The 24,160-nt window shown below is 37.0% G+C and overlaps 1 protein-coding gene across 3 annotated transcripts in view; it reads left to right on the top strand.

Moving 5' to 3' along the window:
• LOC134530300 (fatty acyl-CoA reductase wat-like) overlaps positions 1 to 24,160 on the top strand; it is a 59,435-nt gene that overhangs the window by 19,825 nt on the left and 15,450 nt on the right. Inside the window, exons 5-7 of one of the 3 annotated variants that reach the window (XM_063365021.1) lie at positions 18,053 to 18,246; positions 18,831 to 19,079; positions 21,145 to 21,290. In XM_063365021.1, coding sequence (XP_063221091.1) covers positions 18,053 to 18,246; positions 18,831 to 19,079; positions 21,145 to 21,290 — 589 coding nt within the window. Of the gene's footprint in view, positions 1 to 1,335; positions 1,579 to 2,749; positions 3,008 to 10,543; positions 10,739 to 17,990; positions 18,247 to 18,830; positions 19,080 to 21,144; positions 21,291 to 24,160 lie in introns of those variants that run through there. The other 2 variants (XM_063365020.1, XM_063365019.1) reach the window with 2 other exon arrangements.

Below are 24,160 nucleotides of genomic sequence, written 5' to 3'. Positions count from 1 at the left end.
TAGGAGAGGAAATAAACAAAAGACGACTCTATATGAAAATATATAGAGCCTCACAAATGGAAGAAGATAGAGCAGCTCGCTTGCAGGAAGTGTGACAGCACATAGCTGAGTATCGGGCCCCACAGTCAGAAGAAGACAGAGCAACTCGGCTGCAGCAAATGTGGAAACATAATGCAGAAACAAGATCATGTAAAGCGAGCATGACGGGCTCTATACAGGCAAATAACACGTTTTGTGATAATATATGTGAAATTTGCACTAAACGATGCTATCCGCATCAGATTTCTACGTGGACTATAAACACTAAAGCAGCATATTATTTGCCTAATAAAGTTAACTTAAAGAAATAAATTGTCTGATTGTTTGAAACCGTTACAAAACTAATTTAAGTTCAACGAAAAATATTGCACCATATAGATCATATTGGAATAATCTAGAACCCGGCTCTATTTCAGAAGTGATACCGAATTTGTCACAAGCTGAACAAAGGCTGATTTTACGCATTATTCCATTTGTTAAAATTATCAAGTTAAGTGGCGTATTTGGACAATATATTTTCCGAGGTCAGGCAGTATTGTTCGCTCAAGATATTTTCGAGGTTACTGATGTTTTCGAGGTTACCAGCAGCCACGTAATTGCGGCTCCAAATATAAAAGTCAAGGATAAATTCATCAATGAATAAATGATAGTTTAAAAACCTAAATAAAACGGAAAGTTTTCCCGCGAAATTGGGAAATTTTTTGGGAATTCTGAGTCATTTTGAGTCAATTTGGAGGAATTGTGACACCAAAATGGCCACCATGACGTCAAAATCCAAGATGGTGGTCGAAGAATCCCAATCCACGCGCCGGCGCCGTGCGCCCGGACATACATTCCTATACAACTTATTTAGTTTTAGGCTCCACCTCATTTACTTTCATGAATGTGCGAAAGAATTTGTGCTGTAATTCCTTACCCGACTTGCATAATATTGCTCTCAAAACATTTGCATCTGTGTCCTACAACATTGGAGCAAATTATAAATATTATTTATCAATTACCTCAAGAAAGTAATTATTATAAATAAATGCACGCATAAATATCATCATTATTTCATATAAGTAAACTTTAACTAACTGCAAACATTATCTAAAATAGTCATTTAACTCTACATTTGATATTCGGAAATGATAGGGTAACGTATATGTTTCATTTCGTAATTACTTTGCCAGCTGCAAATTTAAAAATTTCTGGGTAAAGCTTTTTGAGCTAACTCATGCTACAGAATAGATGTTAATGATTTTTATTTTATTTTATAAAACCTTTTACTTAATTAACTTGTTTTTCTTGTTACAGTGAAAATGATACTATTCCAGTCTACAACATTACAACACCAGAGAACAACTCGCTTACAGTAAGACGTTTTGAAGACTTTTTGATGTATATGTTACACCGTTTTCCGTTAAAAACGTGTATCTGGTACCCATTCTGTTTCCACATCAAAAACTATAGGCTGTATATGCTTCTAACTTTTTTCCTGCATTTTATACCAGGATGTGTAGTGGACTGTGGACTTCGTTTGAAGGGGATGCCACCCATGTAAGTTTGTTTACAGTTACTTTACACTAACTGAAACGAGTTTTTGCTCTAATAATTTACAGAGAAGTGGAAGTGTGTGATTTAAGTGTTTCCCAGACAACTTTTCGCCATTTACTAGCCAGCACCGTGAAGAGTAGATAATTTAATATCGTATAAAATATGTTAAAGCACACACGTTAATAAAAAGAGATATCTCATACTCTAAGAGCTCCTCGTAAGGTGTGACTAAGAAATTTAATGATAGTTTTGCAGCACATAATGCTTTAAAGTCAGAGTCAAACGAATCTATAGTGTCATGTGATAACATAGTTAGGTTGGTACTTTTGGCCAGTTCTGTCCAGGGAATTCAGGCTTGTGTATGTTTGTGTGTATGTGTGTTAGTATATATATATATATATATATATATATATATATATATATATATAGTGTTGTGACTATTTTTTGTTTTATTTCTCCCCGAGATGAAAGTTAGGCTCTTATTTGTGACTAATATTCTGGATCAGCATTATCCCTTAAATTTTCGATCCATTATTATGGAATATACGAGATAATATAGTGTGCTTTTTCAAATGGTGTTTCCAGAATGTTCAGAAGTTTTTAGAATTTTAAGAAGTTTCCGGAATGTACTGGAAAAATATGCATTTCTTAATCTACGTATCTGCTGTAGGCCTAGAGAAAAGGAAATTTTTCCTTAAAATTTTAACATACGTGTATAGGCTACTAGTAGAAAAGTACTACAACATATTCACTTCCTTTAAACCAGAACTTTAAAATATTCTGTTAATTCTCATAAAGTCGATAATGTGACTAACAGCTACTTGGCTTACTGGGTTGATGTCACGTCTGTAGTATGTGCCTGGCGTTTCGGCATGTCTGGCACAAATATGCAAAACCGTGTGATATTAGCACTACGCATATATTTTTCCTAACACTTAAGTTATTTTTTTAAAATGATCAACTATAGACTATATTATATTGGTGAACACAATGCCTACATGGTTAAAGAAATTTTGTTTTATTTTTGTTGTTTGATATGTATGTGATATATAGGCTAATATTATTTTGGTTCAAACACGTCCTGAATTTTAAGTAGTTGATTAGGTTTTTTCGAATATTGTTTCACATATAAACTTATATTACGTAAATAAATTAATATGTCGCATTTTTGCAGGGTAACGAGACTATACAGAAAAATACAGAAATATTCTGTTTTTACGGGTTATTTTGCCACGAAAACTTGGAAATTCATGAATGGGAATACAATAGAACTTTATGCCAAACTTGAAGAAAGAGACAAAGAGATATTTTATTTTAACACGAGTGTGATAGACTGGATGCAGTTTAGACATGACTGCACTCTAGGAGTAAGGAAATACTTGCTACATGAACCACTCGATAATCTACAGGAGACAAAGTTTCGTTTACGAATGTGAGTAAATTTACTTTTGGTCGCGAAGATACGATGTGTCTTTTGACTGAAATTATTAAAAAGTTAATACAGGAATATGATAAGGTCTTAAGAATAATGTAAATATATTTTCACTCTTTAAAACTTGCTAGTAACAGGAAAAAACTCGTACCTCGTACTAGAATTTGTATTTCAGTAGAGAACTGGAAGACAAAAACGGTTTCAATTTGTTTTTTTTTTGTAATGTTGGTTTACCAAGATATTGTTTATGCTCTGTTTGAAATAATAAATAAATATAATAAAATTATCCTTTTCTCTTGGAACTGTTTAATTGAGGCCCCATGGAAGAGGAGCTACTAATATCTTATCTCTGAAATCCAGATCCCTTGAAGCTATATAAGATATGTTTTACTTATTAAAATTCATGTAGTTTATGTAGTACATAAATGTTTTACGGTGGTTGGAGCCAGAGTGTAGTGTAAGTGGCGGTTTTCGCCATCTTGGATTGTGACATTACAGCAGCCATATGGGATTGTGATGTCACGGCAGCCATCTGGAATGACATTAAACTTGACCCTTGATCTTGACCTCGGCAACCAGCTTGAATTCCACCATCTTGAATTCCACCGTATTAATATCCGTCATCTTGAATTCTGCCATCTTGAATTCAGTTCCCCACTAATGTTGCACTTATATATGCCATATTTGAATCTGACGTCACAGCTGCCAACTGATTTTCGTCTGCTGGAGGCCGCCATATTGGATAAGAGCACAGCCACCATCTTGAACTTTAGTTCTAAGTACTTGAGGCCGCCATATTGAATGATGTATTTGCTACTATTTTTGTTTCTTCTGTTTGTTACTAGAGTGTACCAATTGCTATGATTCATGCACATAAGGTCAATTTTCCATTACCTACCAGAGTTATTATGACCCTTAAAGGTATCAGTAATTTTAATTTTTTCATACAAAATACAGTGGAAGCGAGGCGATTCGAACCATGAAAGTTCAAACCTCTGGGTTGGAAAACATAGGCTTTTGACCACACGGCATGACGTATGACATAACTATTATCTTTGAAAGATTTGTGCAATGGGAGTGCATGACTTGATGTAAGTTTTTGGACATACGCCATTGCAATACGCTCTTAGCAATGGCGTATGTCCAAAAACTTACATCAAGTATGACACAACTGTTTGAAATATTGTCGTGTTCCAGAATTTTTCACCATAGCCATCTTAACATTTCCGTCTTTCTCGGTGCAGGCTGTGCGTGGGTTGCCACAGTTGCAGAGCGGCTCAACTCGGAAACAGGAGCACGTGTCGGGCACTGGTGGGGGGTTGGGCTGGCGGCGCACATACCAATGTGTGGCGTGAGCTGACCACCGGCGCTGCCTCGTGCTGGCGATACTGGGTCGCTCTGTGGCGAAACATGGAGCACTGTTCCTCGGGAGTCTGCTCAACTAGTTTGTACCCTAATTGCGAAATTTGGGGTCGGCGGGGTCGAAACCTTCTGGAAAGTAGAAATGGCCGATGGTTTCTAAGCACAAATTTTTAGCAAGCTCGGGACTCACTCATAGGGAGATTCCTCCAAAGGCAAACAGGTCAATAGGGACACAGGAAAGAAAAAGAGTTCGTAATTCAAGAGGTAAAGTTTCAGACTGACTGGGTTGGGCACCGGCCACCCAGGCATCAATTCGGTTAAGTTCATTGTAATAAGTGTTAGAATGTAAAATGTCAAGTCTAATCAACAATGAGAACAGAGGGGAGAAGCCCTAGAACATACGAGGAGTTTTTAGTTTTACGAATTCATATGTTAATATTTACAAATTTCCAAAATGTCGGCTCAGATGGCAGTCAAAATGGTGGATGTCATGGTAGTAAATACTACCACTGCGGGGAATAAACTAATAAGGACGCAGCGCACCTTAGCGGACGATGTGTGCACTATGTCACACTAGTGCTCCTGAGTAGGGAGAGCAAGCCGTTACTGGGACCGATGTAAACATAGAAATGTAAACACTGGCCCCAGTACCAGCCTGGGGGCCGCCATCTTGTCACGTGGGGGGCCGCCATTGTTGTTGACATTGGTTACCAGGGCGCGCCAGTGTCGCAGCCACTGGGGACCGCCATTGTTGTTGACATTGGTTACCAGGGCGCGCCGGTAGGCCGCCATCTTAGTTCAGCCTTTAGTTACCGGAGCGCGCCACCGTCGCTCCGAAGGCGGGAATTGTATACAAAAAAACCTGAGCGCTGGGTGGATTCGATCCCGGGGACGCACCAACGTCGTGGTCACGAGGCGTGCGCCTTGACCACTAGACCACGGAACCATATGAAGTATGGGGAATAAAATAACGAATATATGCCTTAAAGAAGCTATGCTTAAAAGAAGCTATGTCTTTAAAATTCCGAAAAAAACAATGCTTAAATCACGAAAAAAATATATATATGTCTATAAAACCGCCCCCCACCCCCACCACTCCACAACCACCATATTGTTTAAAAAAATATGCTTAACCCGCCATGTTTTATTCGAAAATAAATAAAATACCGCTAAGTCTAAATTACGAAAAATAAATATGTATATAAACCCACACCCACCTCCACCCAAGTATGCCTAAAAGAAATCCCCGCCATACTAGCTATGCCTAAACCGCTATGCTTAAAATACCTGCCATAATGTATGCTTAAACCGCCATGTTTAAATGACAAAAAATATTTTCAAAAGCCCCGCCACTCCACAACCGCCGCCATGTTGTATGCTTAAACCGCTAGGATGTATGCTTAAAGCAAACCCCCCACCATTATGCTTAACCGCCATGTCTTAAAAAATATGTCTATAAACCCCCCACCACTCCACAACCGTCATATCTAAATATGCTTAACCCGCCATGATGCATTCGAAAATAAACGTCTACAACCCCCCACTACGAGTATGCTTAATCGCCATATTTAAATTTCGAAAAGAAATAAAATACCGCTATATGTAAATTTAAAAAAAAAATACCGTCATGTTTATTAAATTACCGCCATACTAGCTATGCCTAAACAGTTAACGTTCGAAAACAACCCGCCATGTTTCAGTATGCTTAAAAAACACCGCCATATTAGCTATGACTAAAACAAACATAACCTCAAAAATCCCGCGCAGAGAGAGCGAGATGTTGTCCGCTGGAGCGTCACTCGTAAACTGCGCAATTATAATCCCCACATCATATTATAAGCATAATAAAGGCGCAATGTTGTATGCTTAAAACCCCCGCCATACTAGCTATGCCTATGCCGCCATGATGTAAGCTTAAAACACACACACCCCAAGTATGCCTAAAAGAAACCCCTGCCATAATAGCTATGCCTAAACCGCGAAATCTAAATTTCCAACAGCCATATTTAAAGTTGGAAAATAACCCGCCATGTTTAAATATCGAAAAGCAAGTACCGCAACCCCACCACCCAGCATATGTTTAAAACAAACACCACCATACTAGCTATGACTAAATACCTGAGAGAAACATAACCTCAAAAAGGGGCCATACCAGCTATGTCTACCCCACCCCCACCACCAGTAAGCTTAAAACAAACACCACCATACTAGGTATGACTAAATACCCGGAGCAACATAACCTCAAAAAAGGCACCATACTAACTATGTCTACCCCACTCCCACCACCAGTATGCGTAAAAGCCCCGCCATACCAGCTATGACTAAAGAAACATAACCTCAAAAATCCCGCGCAGAGAGAGCGAGATGTTGTCCGCTGGAGCGTCACTCTTACACTGCGCAATTATAACCCCACACATCATATTATAAGCATAATAATGTTTTTAAAAAAATGCTTTAAGTAATAAGCATAATTAAATTATATAATATTAGGATAGCATAGTTAGGACCCCTGCAGTTAACACGTAGCGTTAAGTAATTAGCTGCGGCACGATTGACATAAGTTACCGAGGTAATAAAAAAAATAGCAAATAAGCATACATAAAATAAAAACTCACCGGAACGCATCCCGCCCACCCCGGCGATATGTAACAAATAAAAACGCAGACGAAAAGATATACTAAAAAATAGTAACACCTATGTACGCCGTGTAGACAACCGACAGCATTTAACGATAAGTAAACTTATAAAATATATTACAAAGCGGGAGCGGCCCGCTCACGAATATGTTTTAGTGTTATAAGCATAGGTAAAACTTAAAAGTATGTAAAGAAAGTTAAGTAATAAGCATAGTTACTATTATTGTACGTCAAGTAAAAAATAAATAGTATACAAACAATGTGTAGTAATCGGCTCTCGGCCAATGTGTTAAGCATTAAAAACGCCGTGCTGAGAGCCCCGCCCGTGCGACCAGGAATGTATTAAGGGACCCCTGCAGTTAACACGTAGCGTTCAGTAATGAAAAAAAAAATGTAGCTGCGGCAATATCGTCAGAAACAAATTACGTATGTAACCGAGGTAATAAAAAAAAATAAACTATAGGTGCCACCCCCACTCCTAGTATGCTTAAAACACCCACCCCCACAAGTATGCCTAAAAGAAACCCCAACCATACTAGCTATGCCTAAATCATTGCAGCCATGCTTAAAAACCCCCGCCATACTGGCTAAGACTAAATGGAGTGCCACATATACACACCGACACCTTTAATGTCACAGAGGAGAGCGAGAAACGTAACGTAAAATATGCTTGAAGTAATAAGCATAGTTAAAATTTATAATATTGTAAATACATTAGTTAAAAATAAAACGTAGATGCGGCACAATCGACATAAGGTACCGAGGTAATAAAAAAATAGCAAATAAGCATACATAAAATAAAAACTCATCGGAACGCACCCCAACCAAGGCTGAACTAAGATGGCGGCCTACCGGCGCGCCCTGGTAACCAATGTCAACAACAATGGCGGTCCCCAGTGGCTGCGACACTGGCGCGCCCTGGTAACCAATGTCAACAACAATGGCGGCCCCCCACGTGACAAGATGGCGGCCCCCAGGCTGGTACTGGGGCCAGTGTTTACATTTCTATGTTTACATCGGTCCCAGTAACGGCTTGCTCTCCCTACTCTCCTGATAGCAAGACTAAAAACAAATATGACGGCAGCATACTCTAGCAGACAAGTTTTGCACTGCGTGACACTAGCGCTCCTAGTAGCAAGTACTAAAATTAAGATTACGACTCAACATCCACCCGGTGTTGCTATTATTTCTTTAAATTAATATAACTACAAGTCCAAATATGTTTGTCTTTACATACCTTATTTAATTTTCAGTCTGGTAAACGTCTCGATAGCCGAGTGGTCGAAGGCGTACGTTTTCCAACCCAGAGGTCCGTGTTGTGATGGCTCAAATATTCTCGCTTCCATTGTATTGTGTATAAAAAATTAATTTAGTACACCGATAAGGGTCATCAAAACACTGGTAGGTAGTAGAACAAGAGCTTATGTGAATGAGACAGAGCTATGTTAGCGCACTCTAAGTACAAACAAGAGAAACAAAAGTGGCGGACATTACATAATTCAATATGGCTGTCTCTAGCAGAATAAAAATACAATATGGTGGTTGTGCCATTATCCAATATGGTGGCTTCCAGCAGACGAAAACAAGATGGCGGCTGAGACGGCAAATTAAAATATTTGGGTGTGTTATACCGTAACGAAAAGTGCTTGGAGCACTCTATTTCAAAATGGAAAAATTTTAGGTGGCGGAATTAAGGATGGCGGGAGGCGGGACTCAAGATGGAGAAACATATGATGATCACCGAGGCCAAGGTCAAATGTAAAGTTCAAAGGTCAATGTCATCCAAAATGGCCGCCGTGACGTCACAATCCAATATGGTGGACACAGCCACCGACAACATGCTCTGGCTCCAGCTGCCGGACTAAATTTACATACTACTATTATTGATAATGATTAGTCGTTTTCCCGGTACTGGGTGTCGCGAGCAACCAGTAACGAGACACGACAGCCGTGACGTCCCTATGCATGTCAAGGCAGGTTGATTCCGCAATGGTTTACCGTTGCCTTCAGCGGGTGAAGGGGGATGCGACATTAAAAACACCCAAGGAGAAGGTTATAAAAATCCCCTCCGCTTCCGGGAATCGAACTCGGGCCCCTTCGCCAAATAAACAAACACAATAGCCATAATACTAAGTGAGCGGCCTTTCTACAAGTTAATTTCCTTAAATAAAAGCCATGAAGTTATTTTACAAATTAATTTCCTAAAAAAAAATAATTAAACAGTCATGTAAGCACGTCAGTGCATGAATGAGAGCAGTACAATTATGGTCTAAGCTCCTAGCGTCAAATGCAGTCATTACAGCACCATCATATAATTACATATATTTGATATATCTATATCAAGCCTGACAACTAAAACCGATGACGCCGATGGCTTCGTCATTTGACATTGGAATTGATGAAATTTTGACATAACGAAGTTGAAAAAAATTCAATATTCTTGGAATCAATTTAAGTATATGTACTTACTTAGTCATTTAATTCACTCTTGGGAATAAAATTATATAAAACTAATAAACTCACACTGCATCCTCCCTCTGCCACGCAATACCAATGGTTACTACCCTGGAAATCACATCGTACCCTGTGGGCGGAAAGTTCATTGCGACATATCGCGCAGGTGGCAACTGTCAACCGCAACTCCGTCGCTGTGTGGAGTGGCAAGCTGGCTTCCAGGTGGAACAAACACAAGATTCGCCGCAGAGTTAAGGTGGTCACGTGATCATATAACTTGCATCCCACCAGGGCGAGGTACAATACTGGCATTTTCGAAGATGGAACATGACGGACTTTGCCGTGAGCCGGTGGGGTTTCCTCGGGGTGATTCCGTTTAACCTTGTCCACGTGACTGCTTCAATCCACATCTCATCAGTCCTCATCGTTTTCTCGGAACTCTACGCCAAATAGACGTCAAGCCTATTAATTCGTTCGTTCATTCATTAATTCCGTAAAGTAACATGTCGATCAGTGCCACAAAAATATTTTTTTTCAAAAATAAGATACTACTTTTAGTGTTATGGATAGAAGTTATAAATTCATGATGCAATAAAATTACTCAGGCTCTAATATCTATTGGATCAGGCATGATTTCCAGCTAATATTTCTTACGCAGTAAATTTTTTTCGGTGAAGAATTCTACTTTTCACGCAGCTTGTGTGAAAACGTTTAACAAGCACCACTCATTCAGACAAACTATATTGTCGAGATCCAAATTTCAAATATAAACTCAGTCCATCAATAGTTCCTACTACTTCTAATCATACCATTCGCCCATCTTGGATAAAAATTTTAAAAATTTTAAGCTCTTAAATATGGAAATATTGGCTTTTATTTGTTTTTCCTTCAGATACACATGGTCTATACTGGGTAACATAATTATCATGTTACATTCCTCATATACATATGGTATGCTTGAGTATATGTGAATGTGGTCTGACACAGACATAACTACTAAGACAATATAAGTATAAGTTTTTCTAGGTTAGATAAAGTCATTACAAGGTACCAGATTTAACCACAATTTTGTATCTCTTTTCAGGTTTACAATAGCCCATAGAGTGCTGAAAGTTATATTTTACGGCGTGGTGTTGTGGACTGGATGGCGCCTCATTAAAATCTCGACGATTGACTTACTGCAGTATTTTTAAGAGGGAATCTTTAATGCTGATATAAACATTATATACAGAGGTTATGTGTTATTTAACTTTTGTTAAAATATTATACGATATGAATTTAAAAAACAATTATTATGATACATAATTATTAAATAAATTTAGCTCTTAATAAACCTTTGCAAAAAATTAAACAAAGTTTATAATCAGATTATAATATACGCAAGATCTTGTTTATAATATTGGAAGTGCTATCATAAACTAGCAAACATTATTTAAAAATTTTCCTTTAGAAGATATTTTTGCTTGGATTAAGAATTAATTTTGTAGTTTCTTAACATTACTGTACGTAAGCATTCGCATAATCATCTTTAATACACACAATTTATATAATTTACATTTATTTATTGCATAACTGACTCTTGCCAAATTGTTGCATACGAATGACTCGTATCTATTTTTAACAATGGTATGCAAATTCTGTACCCGAAGTTGTTGTGTATGCAGAGGAAAAAAAGGACTGTGCGCAGAAAGTGAAAAGGATATAACAACTACCACGCGAACACACGATGGCTAGTAAGGAATGTATCTTTGTCAAAATAACTGTAATTTATGATCTGTCATTTAATTTGTATGTAAATAATTATCATTTTAAGACATATGTGGCAAACCTCTTCTTTTTTTAAATATGCATGTGAAAATAAACATTTTCTTCAATGAGTAACATTTATTTCTCGTTATATTTTTCCATGTAAATTTGTTCTACATGTAATATTTTTCTATATATTATAGTTATAAGGTGATTGTTTTCAAATCGCATTATATTGTTATATTTTGTCCAAGTAAATATGCTACATTACGAAACCTGGTATTCATTTTAGTAGTTCCTGCATACCTTTTCCCTCCCCCATAAATGTGAAGAAGGTGTAGAATCCAGATGAACAACCACCAATCGAAGGATTTGGTTGTAATAACTTGAGTATTACTTCCGGTAACAAGAACGCCAAGTTACTGTTAAGTGCAGTCTGGTCTCAGATGTCGCAGAAGGCACAGCTCAAGGGATTTTAACTCAATCGTGCATGATTAGTCACTTACCTGTTAAATGTTATTGGTGTGGTTAAACAACAAAAAAATTTTAATGGACGCAGGATTTTTTTTCCTAGTCTAAGTTAATCTAAGTGTGGAAGGGGAGGGTCCAGGTTAGGGGAGGACCTTAGTGTGTCTCAGGCCGAAGCCTATACACTCTACCATGCGGGTTATTAACCATGCAGATCAAGGACGCGTGCATAGTGTGCTAATCGGGTGCATAGTGTGCTAATCGGGGTTTATTGGCCAGCAATGGCTGCGATTGGCACCATGGCTGACGCCCCATTGATAGTCTAGCCTAAAAGCTAACTAAAGTGACCCAGGTAAAACCTGCATAGGCACAAGGAAACCCCTGGGCCGGGTCATGCAGGGATAAAAAAAACACGCATTAAAGCAAGCAAGAAAACTACTGGACAGGGGGGGAAAAGGTCCAGGTAAGAAGAGTTGGGCGGGGCAGAAAAATCCACCATGCAGGGGTTGGATGCTTGGGCCTTGCGGCCCGCATTGTTATAGTTGGGTACTCCTGGGTTATTATTAGCCAGGGGCGCATGCGCCCCCAGGGGCGGGCGACTTCACTCGTCAGCCCAGCCCAGCTGCCCAGGCAGCCACTTGCAAAAAAGAATAGGGCTGCTCTAAGTATTCCCTTCCCCTAGCGCCGGAGCCGCGGCTAGGCCAGCGGGACTGCCTCACGGTGCAGATAACTTTTCAGACCGCGGTTCCTTGAGCGGGCTGCACGTGGTGGCGTGCGGCTCAGGTTGAACCCCGCCATGCTGCAGGGATAGGCGGGTCGCGGCGGTAGAGACCCGCCTGCGCCTGACGTCACCCGACCTGCTGGCTCTAGTTGAGGGTGTATTTGGGCAGATGGCAACACAACGTGGTTTGAGTTTGAGCTTATTGTTATGCATCGCACCACGGTCCATATTCGCAAGAAAATGGTGTTATTTCAAGTAGGTATTACTTTAATTACTTGTGTAAATCATTATTGTTAACAGTGTTATATGAGTATTGCTTTTTCTGTGTAACAAAAGTCTTTTGCTGGTATACATAGTGCATTTCATACTTCATTTTGACATGGTTATTATTTGTCACGAATTATAATGTGATTAAATAAATCACAAATCGTATTTTAATTATTATACCACGAGCATGTAAATATGTTGTCCAACAAAGAACATGCGAGTTAAAAAAAATAGCTTAAACAAATCCCGTGCTTGGGAAAATAATTGTTTTTTATATCAATCAAATTTCTAATTAAAACAAAAAATTTTTCTTAAATACGTGATAAATAAATGAAAGCCAAAAAACCACGCGCTGTGTTATTTTTAGAAACAATTTCTCTCTCTCTCTCTCTCTCTCTCTCTCTCTCTCTCTCTATCACTCTGGCGTTTTACCCATTACGACATACAAGTCGAGTTTTGAATTGCCAAAGAAGTTTCACTTCTATTACGTGTAATGAGTTACATGCGCTCTTTTATTTTAACTCTTATTTCACATACAACTTTTAACTACAACATCATAGTTGAAAAAAAATCATCTTCATCCGAGGGGCGTACTACTTTCCTTCCCCGCGTATCTCTGAAGAAAATAAACAAATTGACTTTATATTGGGCTTAGCACTAGTTGTCATAAGAAAAATACAACGGAGAGAATTTCTATAGCAAAACAACAAAAAATGAGCAAATGATAAATGATTGGATAGCACATTATCATGTATTAAATAGGCTTCAAATAAAATATTTGGAAGAAATTAACACAACCTTTTCCAAATGTATAGGACGAGACACAACTCGTTACATGACCTCCAGCACGCTGATTTCTGACGAGAACGATCTCGCAAAGGCATCAGTGAAGTCGTACCTAACCCTCGTAACTCGTAAAAATATAATTAAATAAAAACATTCAGAAATATTTTGGCATTTAGGACCATTTCACTATCAAAAAAACCTAATTTTGGGCCATCAGAGAAAACAAAAAGGGAGAAAGCAATTGCAATACATATTCAGAGATCAGAACATCTATAAACTAAATAAATAACAGAACTGGAAATTGAATTTTGCAGAACAAGCCCTGTTTATATCCTGTATTTAAATCAACTTTTACAAACTTATAACTTTCGTAAGAATGGCTCGACAATAAGAAAATCACAACAAAACTATAATTTCAGCCCGTTACTTTCTTTAGACTTCTCTTCAAAAGATAAAAATAAAATAGAACAACAAGAAAGGTATCTGCCCTATCCCGAAGCCAAACGACCTACCCCAATGTTGGGGCAGACAAATAAACTAAAATAATTACTTGATGAAAGCTTTTGGACATACGCCATTGCTAAGAACATTCGTGTTTTTGTCATTTGTGTTTTTTTTGTAGTTTTCTTCTACAGACATACATGTGCTTAGCAATGGCGTATGTCCAAAAGATTACATAAATTCAAGCACTCCCATTGCACAAATCTTTCAAAGATAATAAAATAATTACGTTCAGCAATTTCCAAATAATATTAACGGTAATTATTACAATTACTACCATCTCCTTACGATATTACTTATTAACTATACGATGGCAGAGAGAGAGAAAAAAACCACGGTGGTCACTTACTACCTTACATCTTATTTAAAACAAACTACATCTTTCGATGTTTAACCAAAGTAAAATAAAACCTGAGTGTTTATCTGCATGATGCGAAGAATTTTTGAGGGTTCTCCTGCCTTCCGATACATCGCCGTCTCCCGGGGCATCAACATCAACCACAACATCCCGCCAACTACATACCATCATCATCCAACGCGACCTTGCTCTCTCTAAACACTAGGTCTCAAGGAAGTGCCAACTTGCCTGAGACTCCTGGAAAGGAATATTCACCGAACACTCACTACTGCCCGTACTGTGATCTGAGGTTCACCAACCAACCACAGTCCAGAAACCCTGGCGTGAACCACAGCTGAAGTGCGCGCTACACCCACACCTGCCCTATCGTGCACAGCCGACGGTGTTGGCACAGCCCAGCTGGCCTAAAGAGAACAACCCCGCTCAAGGCCACGGATCGGACAGATGCCAGCTGGAAACAACCACTTATTCCACCCAGCACGTCCATACCGGAGACCGCTTCGTGCGTCCCGCGCGCAGCTGTTTATCCTGGCCACACGTATCACATCCTTCAGAAATATCAAGCAAGTCTCGTCCGAGCCTACACTACCAATCTCTAAGAAAAAGGTTATGCCCAAAAGGAATTATTGCAAATAATATTGAATTTTGACAGCAAAGCTAGGTTATACAGAAAGTAACTAACTCATAACATAAATTATGAGCATATATTAAGGAAAATCTCATACTTTAAAATTGGGAACAGTAATAATATTAGACGTAGCATTTGTTATATTCAGCCTTATTTAATTTATATACAGAGAGATTTATTTAATACATATGCACGTTATTTAATGGAATGTTACAAGTCATTGCGGCGAATAGTGTAAGCAGCTTGGCTGAGTCCGGTGGTAGTGAGGTTGGCAGTTCCTAGGAACGCCGCGCGAGAGGGGTGAGCGCTGTCATCGGCAGTAGGAGAAACGTGTGAATTGACGGAACACGTTAGGCTTATATAGTTTTGGAAAAGACTTTGGTCAGTTGGCAAATGAGGACAGAGGCGTAAGGTTTACAGAAGACCGTTTAACTCGCTGGGAACGTGAGCGAGTTACGCGACGACAAGCACCGGAGGCATCGCGAGTCGATGTGGACAAAAAAATCTAAGGGTGTTTGTGAAACTATTTTTTATTTAAGTCATAAAGTTTAAAACATTTGTAGGATTTGTTTATATGTAAAACTGTGGTGGCCATATTCCGCTTATCCAAAGGAGTATAGAAATTAATAGAGATTTCAGTCCCTGTACACACCACAAATATTTGAATTAAGAAAAAAAAACATAGTCCAAAATGAAACAAAAAGTATAAATAACAACCAATTTGACAAAAAAAATTTACTTCTCGAATGACAATGTTAGCATCCATCTGAAATTTAGTATACGTAGGTAGGTAAGAATATATATACATATATATATATGTTTATATATATATATAAGAAATTAAATTAAATTAAAACATACATAAATAAAATTATCTCACACTCAAACAAACATAATGTTTAATATGAAATAAAAGAAGAGAGCAATTACACGTAACTACTCTAATTAATAAAAAAAAATCAACCTAACTGCAAAAGTAAAATTCAAATTTTCCAACAATATGTTACATAATTGACCAATATTTCTAGTCTTCGGTCTTGGCAGCCCTAAGAGACGCTTGACACTCAACAGATAAATTATAAACACTAAACCAAACTCCTTGCAAATAAGTAGGTACTGTAAAAAATAACAATATTGACAAATAGAAAAAATAAGTAGGCCCTACCAATCTATGAATAAATTTCGAAGAAATTTATAAGTGTAAGAATTTATGTACCTAAATAATATTAAACTTTAAACTATCCACATAATAAAAACCTAAGAATGTAAGTGTAACAAATTTTTTTTTATTTGTCCTAATACCTAAAAAACAAACATATGTTTCCAAAATGAAACAGAAAGTATAAATAATGACCAATTTGACAAAAAAAAATTGTACTACTCGAATGACATGAAAACATACACGTGAAATTTAAAAGAATTATGGGTGCCCTAGGTAGAGAGAAAATATATATAGAAGAAATTAAATAAAAAAAATATATAAATAAATTTACCTTGCGATCAACCAAACAAAATGTAACAATAGAATGTTACGGAATTTTAAATAAATATAAAAAATTCCACTGGAACCGTACATAATTATGAGCCAATGCCACTCTCCAGCCCATAAATTATCACTATGCAAAATTTAATGGCCTAGCAAACAAACACTCGCTTTTATAATATTATTTAGGATGTGCAAACTATGGAACGTTTAATAAAAAAACTAACAGTGACATCTACTGGTGTATTGAGGTACTAAGATGCAGAGCTTTAAATTTTCTTACTCTCTACTCAATTCCTTACAATAGCAAAACGTAACGTAATGACTTGAAAGCTATTGCTCGGCAGACATAGAGGAATGACACTAACAGTTTGTATATCTATGACACACATTACATAAAAATAAGATGTATTTTTTTAACCCATTTAAAGATTATTTTTTTAGGCAAAAGAGTAACGATTAATAAAAAAACTAGCAATTCCATCTACTGGTGTATTGAGGTACTACGATGCAGAGCTTTAATTTTTCTTACTCTCTACTCAATTCCTTACAATAGCAAAACGTAACGTAATGGCTTGAAAGCTATTGCTCGGCAGACATAGAGTAATGACACTAACAGTTTGTATATCTATGACACACATTACATAAAATTTAGATACATTTTTTTAACCCATTTAAAGATTATTTTTTAGACAAAAGATAGCCTATGTCCATCGCCAGGATATAATCTATCTCATTGCCAAATTTCATTACGATCCGTTCAGCCGTTCAGCCGGGAAAAGGAAACAAACAAACCGACATACAGACAGACTTACTTTCGCATTTATAATATTAGTATTGATGTGTAATGGAATTAATAATATAACTATAGAAAACGGAATCAAAACATATTTCATTTAAGGTTCAAAATTTTCTTTATTGTTGTATTTTTGAAGGCAAGGATCTACTGAAATAATATCAAGCGTTTATTATGTAAGTGTATTTTTTATAACCTCTTTATCGGACATAACACAAACACAATTTCCCAATTTATGACCATCATATCAAGTGATTTGAGGAAATATATTTCATTAAATTTACATATATAATGACCATTATATCATTTCGATATTCCCACCACAATACCCTCGAAAATAATTCCTAATATACGCGATGTATTAAATCAAACGTACGTTATCATGTACCTATCTATCATATTAGTAATGTAAATAACTACGATGCCTAATGTAATATACATTACTACTGGATCGACATAAAAGTTTCATTAAAGTAGAATCTTTCATAGCTAAATAAGACTAGGATTAAACTATGTCAATAGAATTGTTTTGGATCAGCTGGTTAAAAGTTTGAAATAAATACCGTACATCGTTTTGTATAATTTATTGTTAAATCACGGTACATTCCCTAGACTATTTGATATTTCTTTGTTAAATATCAAGGACAAAAAACAAGACAACGCGTGAGTAGAAGCTATGATTGTGTGTTAATGAGTGAGAAGAATACATATTCAAGTAGCAAAATAAATTTTCTAGGGTTTCAAGGAGAAATATCAGTAGAGCATAATGTCTATACACGACAGCATGATGTATATGGGCGAGAGCACGACGTCTCTCGGGTACAACTTGACGTCTCCAGGCGACAACTCGCCGGTGCAGGACTTCTACCGGGACTGCGGGGTGCTGGTGACGGGCGGGACAGGATTCCTGGGCAAGCTCGTCATAGAGAAGATCCTGCGATGCTGTCCCGCCGCCAGGACCGTGTACGTGCTGATACGACCGAAGAAAGGCGTGTCGGCGGAGGACAGGAGGGAGGCGCTTATGGACAACGAGGTGAGGATCCCTACGTACAGCAAGTGCGTCAATTCATCACTTGGTTGTCGATTTACTGCACAGTTCCATGCCTGCAAGGTGACGTTGCAATAATCAACAACGTACACAATTCACTACTTGCTTTCTTAAGTCAGCGTTGAGTCGTTGCTCAAAAGGTTTTATAGCCAAAGCCAGCTGTTATCATGGAATCTCTGCATGAAAATACTCTTTGGTGAAAATACGGGTGATATAAATACTTGGTTTTAAATGCCTCTGTATTGAGGTCACACCCATGTAAATCAATGGATTATCAAACATTTCTACGTGCCTTGTTGCTGCCATCTACAAAGGCAGGTTGTCAACTGCCAATCGACTATATGACTGTGTGGACCACCTTAGAAATTGGCTGCAACGAGACTCCCCAAACGATGGGAAAACCACTGATTATAATGACGTGCTCTCGACCTAGAAGGCAAGGAGTAGTGCATAAAACATGCTCAGTAGAAAATAGCCACGATGTAACTAATATTATAACACTGTATGTAAATGAATGTAACGGCTCTCGCCAGCAACGTAAAGGTTCCGCAAGTTGTAGTTGCTCGCAGGTGTTCGAGCGCATGAAGAGCGAGCAGCCAGACTGGCAGAGCAGGCTCGTGTTCGTGTCTGGAGACTGCTCGCAGCCTCGCCTGGGGCTGAGCGACACTGACTACCATCACCTCACTCAACACGTCAACATCGTGCTGCATCTGGCCGCCACCGTCAGGTTCGACGAGACCTTGAAGGTGGCGATCGCCATCAACGTGAAGGGAACAGAAGATATCATCCGGCTCTGCCGGGACTGTGTTCGTCTGAAGGTCAGTACTTGGCGCTTTGCACAGAAGAAAAATCTTAAGAGATAGTCTTTCAGTACTCACCAGAGATATTAACATCTAACCTACGTAGCGAGCAAATTCATGTGTTCTTACGTTGCAAATACACTTATAATAGGAAACTCAGGCCTCGAGTACGAAATTTAACGTAAGATTATTAAAAATAATGTTTAGCGTGACAAATATACGACAATTGTGTTTTTAGATACATTTATTGATGCGAATCACATGTAGTTCCCGCACCCGTTAATAGAATTCGCTGCCAGAACAGCTACGTCTACTATTAAATGATTTTATTAGAAGAGCTAAATTTTAAAGTATATAATGAAACGGCTCCCATATAAAAGAAATAATATTTGTAAAAATACTAAACTCTGACTTTGTACCTGATTTTAAAAAAAAGATAATTTCATTAAAATACTACCCATCTGGTTGAAATTCACTAAACAGTTAACACTATACAATTTCCCTTTTGGAACATTATTTCACACCATCCACCACAGGTGGCAGCACCGTGGTTACACATTTCCGTTCTTTGACTTCCTGCGCATTCATGAACTTACTCCCACTTAAAGCCGTGTGCCGAGAGCTAAGATGTGTAACATCAAAAAAATTAATTCATGATAATTGAAGTAACTGTTTGGTCTTTTCTCTATATGCAACAATAGATAAAACTCTGTTGCACGCTTAATCCAAACATTTCAATTTGAAGATACCGTTTCCAAACTTTTCAGTGATGTTTACATGAGGTTCTTTGGCCTTTAGAAGGCAGTTGGACTGCGAAACACTGATTGTTAATGAAGGCTATTTAGTATTCATATGATGCAAGTTAGGGAATGCATCAAAATGTTGTTTGGACAAGTGAAAAATTGTTAGTGAGATGGAAAAACGTGGTATGGAGCAGCGAACATAAGTATACTGAAGGAATCACAGTACTGCAATATCAATAAAAGTTAAACACACACTTGCCTATAGCTTGTGACGAAACCTTAAGAATGAGACAGGGATGCTTACATACAATGTACAAAATACTGATTTTTTAAATATATTTTTATATGGCTACAAAATTATACGTTTTCCAACGTAAACAATTACTAAAGCTATCATGGTAGAATCTAACTATTCACACAGAATATACGTCTAATATTCGCAAACATAAATAAATCATGGTGAAATACAGTTTTCAGCATTACAAGCACTTGAATGCAGTTTAATAACAACAGAATAATAAAATACTCAAACTACCCAAACAATTTCTACCGTGTCTTCATTAACACGCATAAAAGGTAAAAAAAAAATATAAAAAAAAACGAGCCTGTCTCTAAACCGTCCATTCAGAAAATCTAGAAAATAATCACAAGAACATCGATTTAATTTAGTCTCTGCCTCATAAATCTTAAATGATATGATGACACTATATATATATATATTAATTTGTAATAATATTTTTCTGCTTGATTAAATATATATTTTTGTTAGCCAATTCCGATTCGGCAAAATCATAGTAACTAGATCTTCTTAATGATTCACATTCCTTCCAATAAGCAAAAGTTATTTTCACTATCTACGTTCTGTGGATCATACACTGTTTACTGGATATTGGACCCGTTTGTTTCTTCTGACCATAACTCTGCCTTAACTGTGGCTTGATCACCTACCTGGGCTGGTTGCTTTGGGTCCATTGAACCTGTGGTACATACATGTAAGAACAAACATGTTAGATTAAAATGCGTAAGTCTGATATACCTTAAATGATTATAATTAAATATCCATGCCAATTTGTTATTTTTTATTGTTTGTGTGGTCTTTCTTTACACTGGGTAAGGAACACTTAAAGTAAACATTTATTTTGTAGACAGAATAATTTGTATTAAGTAAAATTAAAATGTTTATTGTAATTCTAATACTTTGAAATTAATTTTTTCACACATAATAATATGAAAGGAATGTGTTTGGATAAAGTAGAATATTATGAAGTAAAATAATCTTTCTTGGTTCTTAATTGGAATAGTTTAAGCGTACCGTAATTTTGGGTGCGCAAATGTTTCAGGCTGCAGTGTTTGTCTCAACTGCTTATTCGAACTGCATTCATCAGCTGATCAAAGAGGAGTTTTACGAGCCTCCCATGTCATTGGATGACTTGTTTGCTCTTATGGACTCATTCACTGAACAGGAATTACACATGTTGTTACCAAAGTAAGGATGCAAGTTTTGATGGCAAAGCTTGCAAATTTCTGAGCAGAACACATAAAGTGACCCACTACCATTATACTTTCAGTTCACAGTCATATTTAATATGAAACCAAATTTATGAACTTTAGTTGAAAGTTCGAGCATGTATGAGGTTAGTAACTTTTGTATTAGCACGAAATATATTATGTCAGTTCTGAGGCACATTTTTAAAGAGTTGGAGCCTTTCGTTGGAACCTCCAATTAGATACATGCTCCATTTTTATTTTAACTTCAGAGAAATATCGTCTTCGTTAACATTTTTAATGTAAATTCTCCTTCACTCCATCCAAAAAGCTGCTATTCATGCTGTTAAAAATCATTACAGTCGTTATTCTTAAGCCCAATCCTTACAATAAGATTCTCCTAGTACAAACCGTGTATAAATACAATTTATATACACTTACATTTACCTAACTATTGAATGTTTTTATTCTTTCATATTTAGTTAAAAACCACAAAACATAATTCACTTATATTTAAGGACCATTTTCCATTTTGACTTGATGTAAGTTTTTGGACATACGCCATTGCTAAGCAATGGCGTATGTCCAAAAACTTACATCAAGTCATGCACTCCCATTGCACAAATCTTTCAAAGATAACATTTTCCATATTATTTTGTCAAATTGACTAGGAACTATACGTCGATGTTCTACTTTTAATTGCCTTGACAAATGAATTACTTAATTGAAAGAAATTCAGATCATTCGATCATTCTTGGAAATTCCATCAACTAAACTTCTCAGAATAGCCTGGTGCCTTTTTCAAGTCCCCGTCCAATGAAAAAGCGTCTCTAGATTCACAGAATATGCACTGCTCACTAGACCAGTCCACGCATCTGTTAGCTGCACTAGACTAAAGAATAGTTTTAAGGTGGAGTTAGAAAACTGAGGACGCCATTTAGCTTTGAATTTTTTTTTTGGACATAAACATTATTAAATTGAATGATATTTGGTTTTGGCTACGTTAAAGCATAGTATGATAATCCTTGGAAATTCCATCACCTAATCTTCTGAGAATAGACTTGTGCCTTTTTCAAGTCCCCGTCCAATGAAAAGTCGCCTCTAGCCTCACAGAATAGGCACTGCGCGCGCATCTGTTATCTGCACAAGACTAACGAATAGTTTTAAGGAGGAAAGAGAAAACTAAAGACGCCGTTTAGCTTTCAATTTTTTTTGGGACATAAACAGTATTAATTTGTATGATATTTGGTATTTGACTTCGTTAAAGCACAGTATAATAATTAAATAGTTACAAACTGCTACAAATATTTTACCCTGTCTTGTCATTGGTGTTTGGTATTAAATTATTTTTGGGAACGATTGCAACTATTATAATACTGCTATATTATTATAATATTACTTTATAGTCTCACAAAATTATAATGATAGACGATAGGAAACTTTTATGTCCTAAATACGGTGACACTAATTTGTTGCCTTTCAGGCCCTCCCCCTTAAATTGTGGCTTAGTTAAATACGCATTTTCGCCTCATATTAGTAGTGAGCGTTGACCCCGGCTTGCAAAACTCCATGATGGAACAATGAATGCAAATTCGTAATTAAATCTGAGCCTTTAATTATTTTCCGAAATGTCTTTCCTACGACTGAGACTGGTTGAATTTATACGTAGAAAAACATATGACAGAGAATACGAATATGTACACTTACATATTTCCAGGATGTAGCACAGGTTTCATTACTGTCGCATTATGAAGAAATATCATAGAAAACATTATAGTGAGTAAAGCCAGCGGGACTTAATGAAACTTTACAGAAATTTGATAGTGGCCTAGGGATTACTTCTAACGAACTGATAAAATCTCTCTACGAATGAAAATAATCCTTTCTTGGAAAATAATTTTGATATATAAAATTAAATTTATTGCCTTATGATTTCTTCAAGAAAACGTTATTTAAGAGATCAAATTCCTTCAATGTGACTTCAATTATTTACCAATCCTGAGAATGATGAACTACAAACTGTTAGATTTATCATTGAACTGTTTAATTAATGGCAAACATTAGTGTACAATTATTTTCTTTTAACTATTTGAAGGAAAATATAACTTTACATTGAAGAGGATAGGAAAGATCACATCGTGCATGAATGACGGGAATATAAAAACAGTAGTAGATCTGAGCTGACAGAATTCAGTGGAGTTGTATACGTATTTTCATTACGGAGACCTAGATGTAGGCTAAAGCAATAGTCAATGCAATGTATGGTCAAAAAATTGCAAACGACATTTCATTAAAAAAATTTCTTTATTACAAAAATATAATAATATTAAAAAAATAGATGTAAATTATTAAAATCACATAACAAATACATCTGTGATAACCAAAAAAATACATTCAAATGATTTTATTTTGTAAATGCATAATAAACTACGTATAAGTTATAATAATTGACTTAGAAAAGTACATTGAACGAATCGCTCCCCAGGTCGTCTACACACACTTTCTCGGCCGTCTGAATGGTACAGATCGAAGCTAGACTCGTCTGTAAACTCCTCTGAGCTTTTCCAAAGGCAATTCGTTATGGTTTGGCGAGGAATACATTTTCACGCTCGTACTGATCTAATTTTTATTTATAATGGAACTGTGCTGTGGCTGTGATCCCATCTACGCCATTTATTGGTGAAAAGTTCATTTTGATGCAGGATTATGCCCGCCAACACACCGCAAGAACTGTGACCGAATACTTGGCGCACGTGGGAATTACAGTTCTGGACCGGCCTGCACGATCTCCTGACATGAATCCAATTGAGAATGTGTGGGGTAATTTAAGGATACGTGTTAGGCATATTCATCCTCCTCCTAGTGACTTAA

This window comes from Bacillus rossius, chromosome 3 (assembly GCF_032445375.1).
Source record: "Bacillus rossius redtenbacheri isolate Brsri chromosome 3, Brsri_v3, whole genome shotgun sequence".
In the NCBI taxonomy this organism is placed as follows: domain Eukaryota; kingdom Metazoa; phylum Arthropoda; class Insecta; order Phasmatodea; family Bacillidae; genus Bacillus; species Bacillus rossius.
This window is presented reverse-complemented; position numbering and strand designations above follow the sequence as displayed.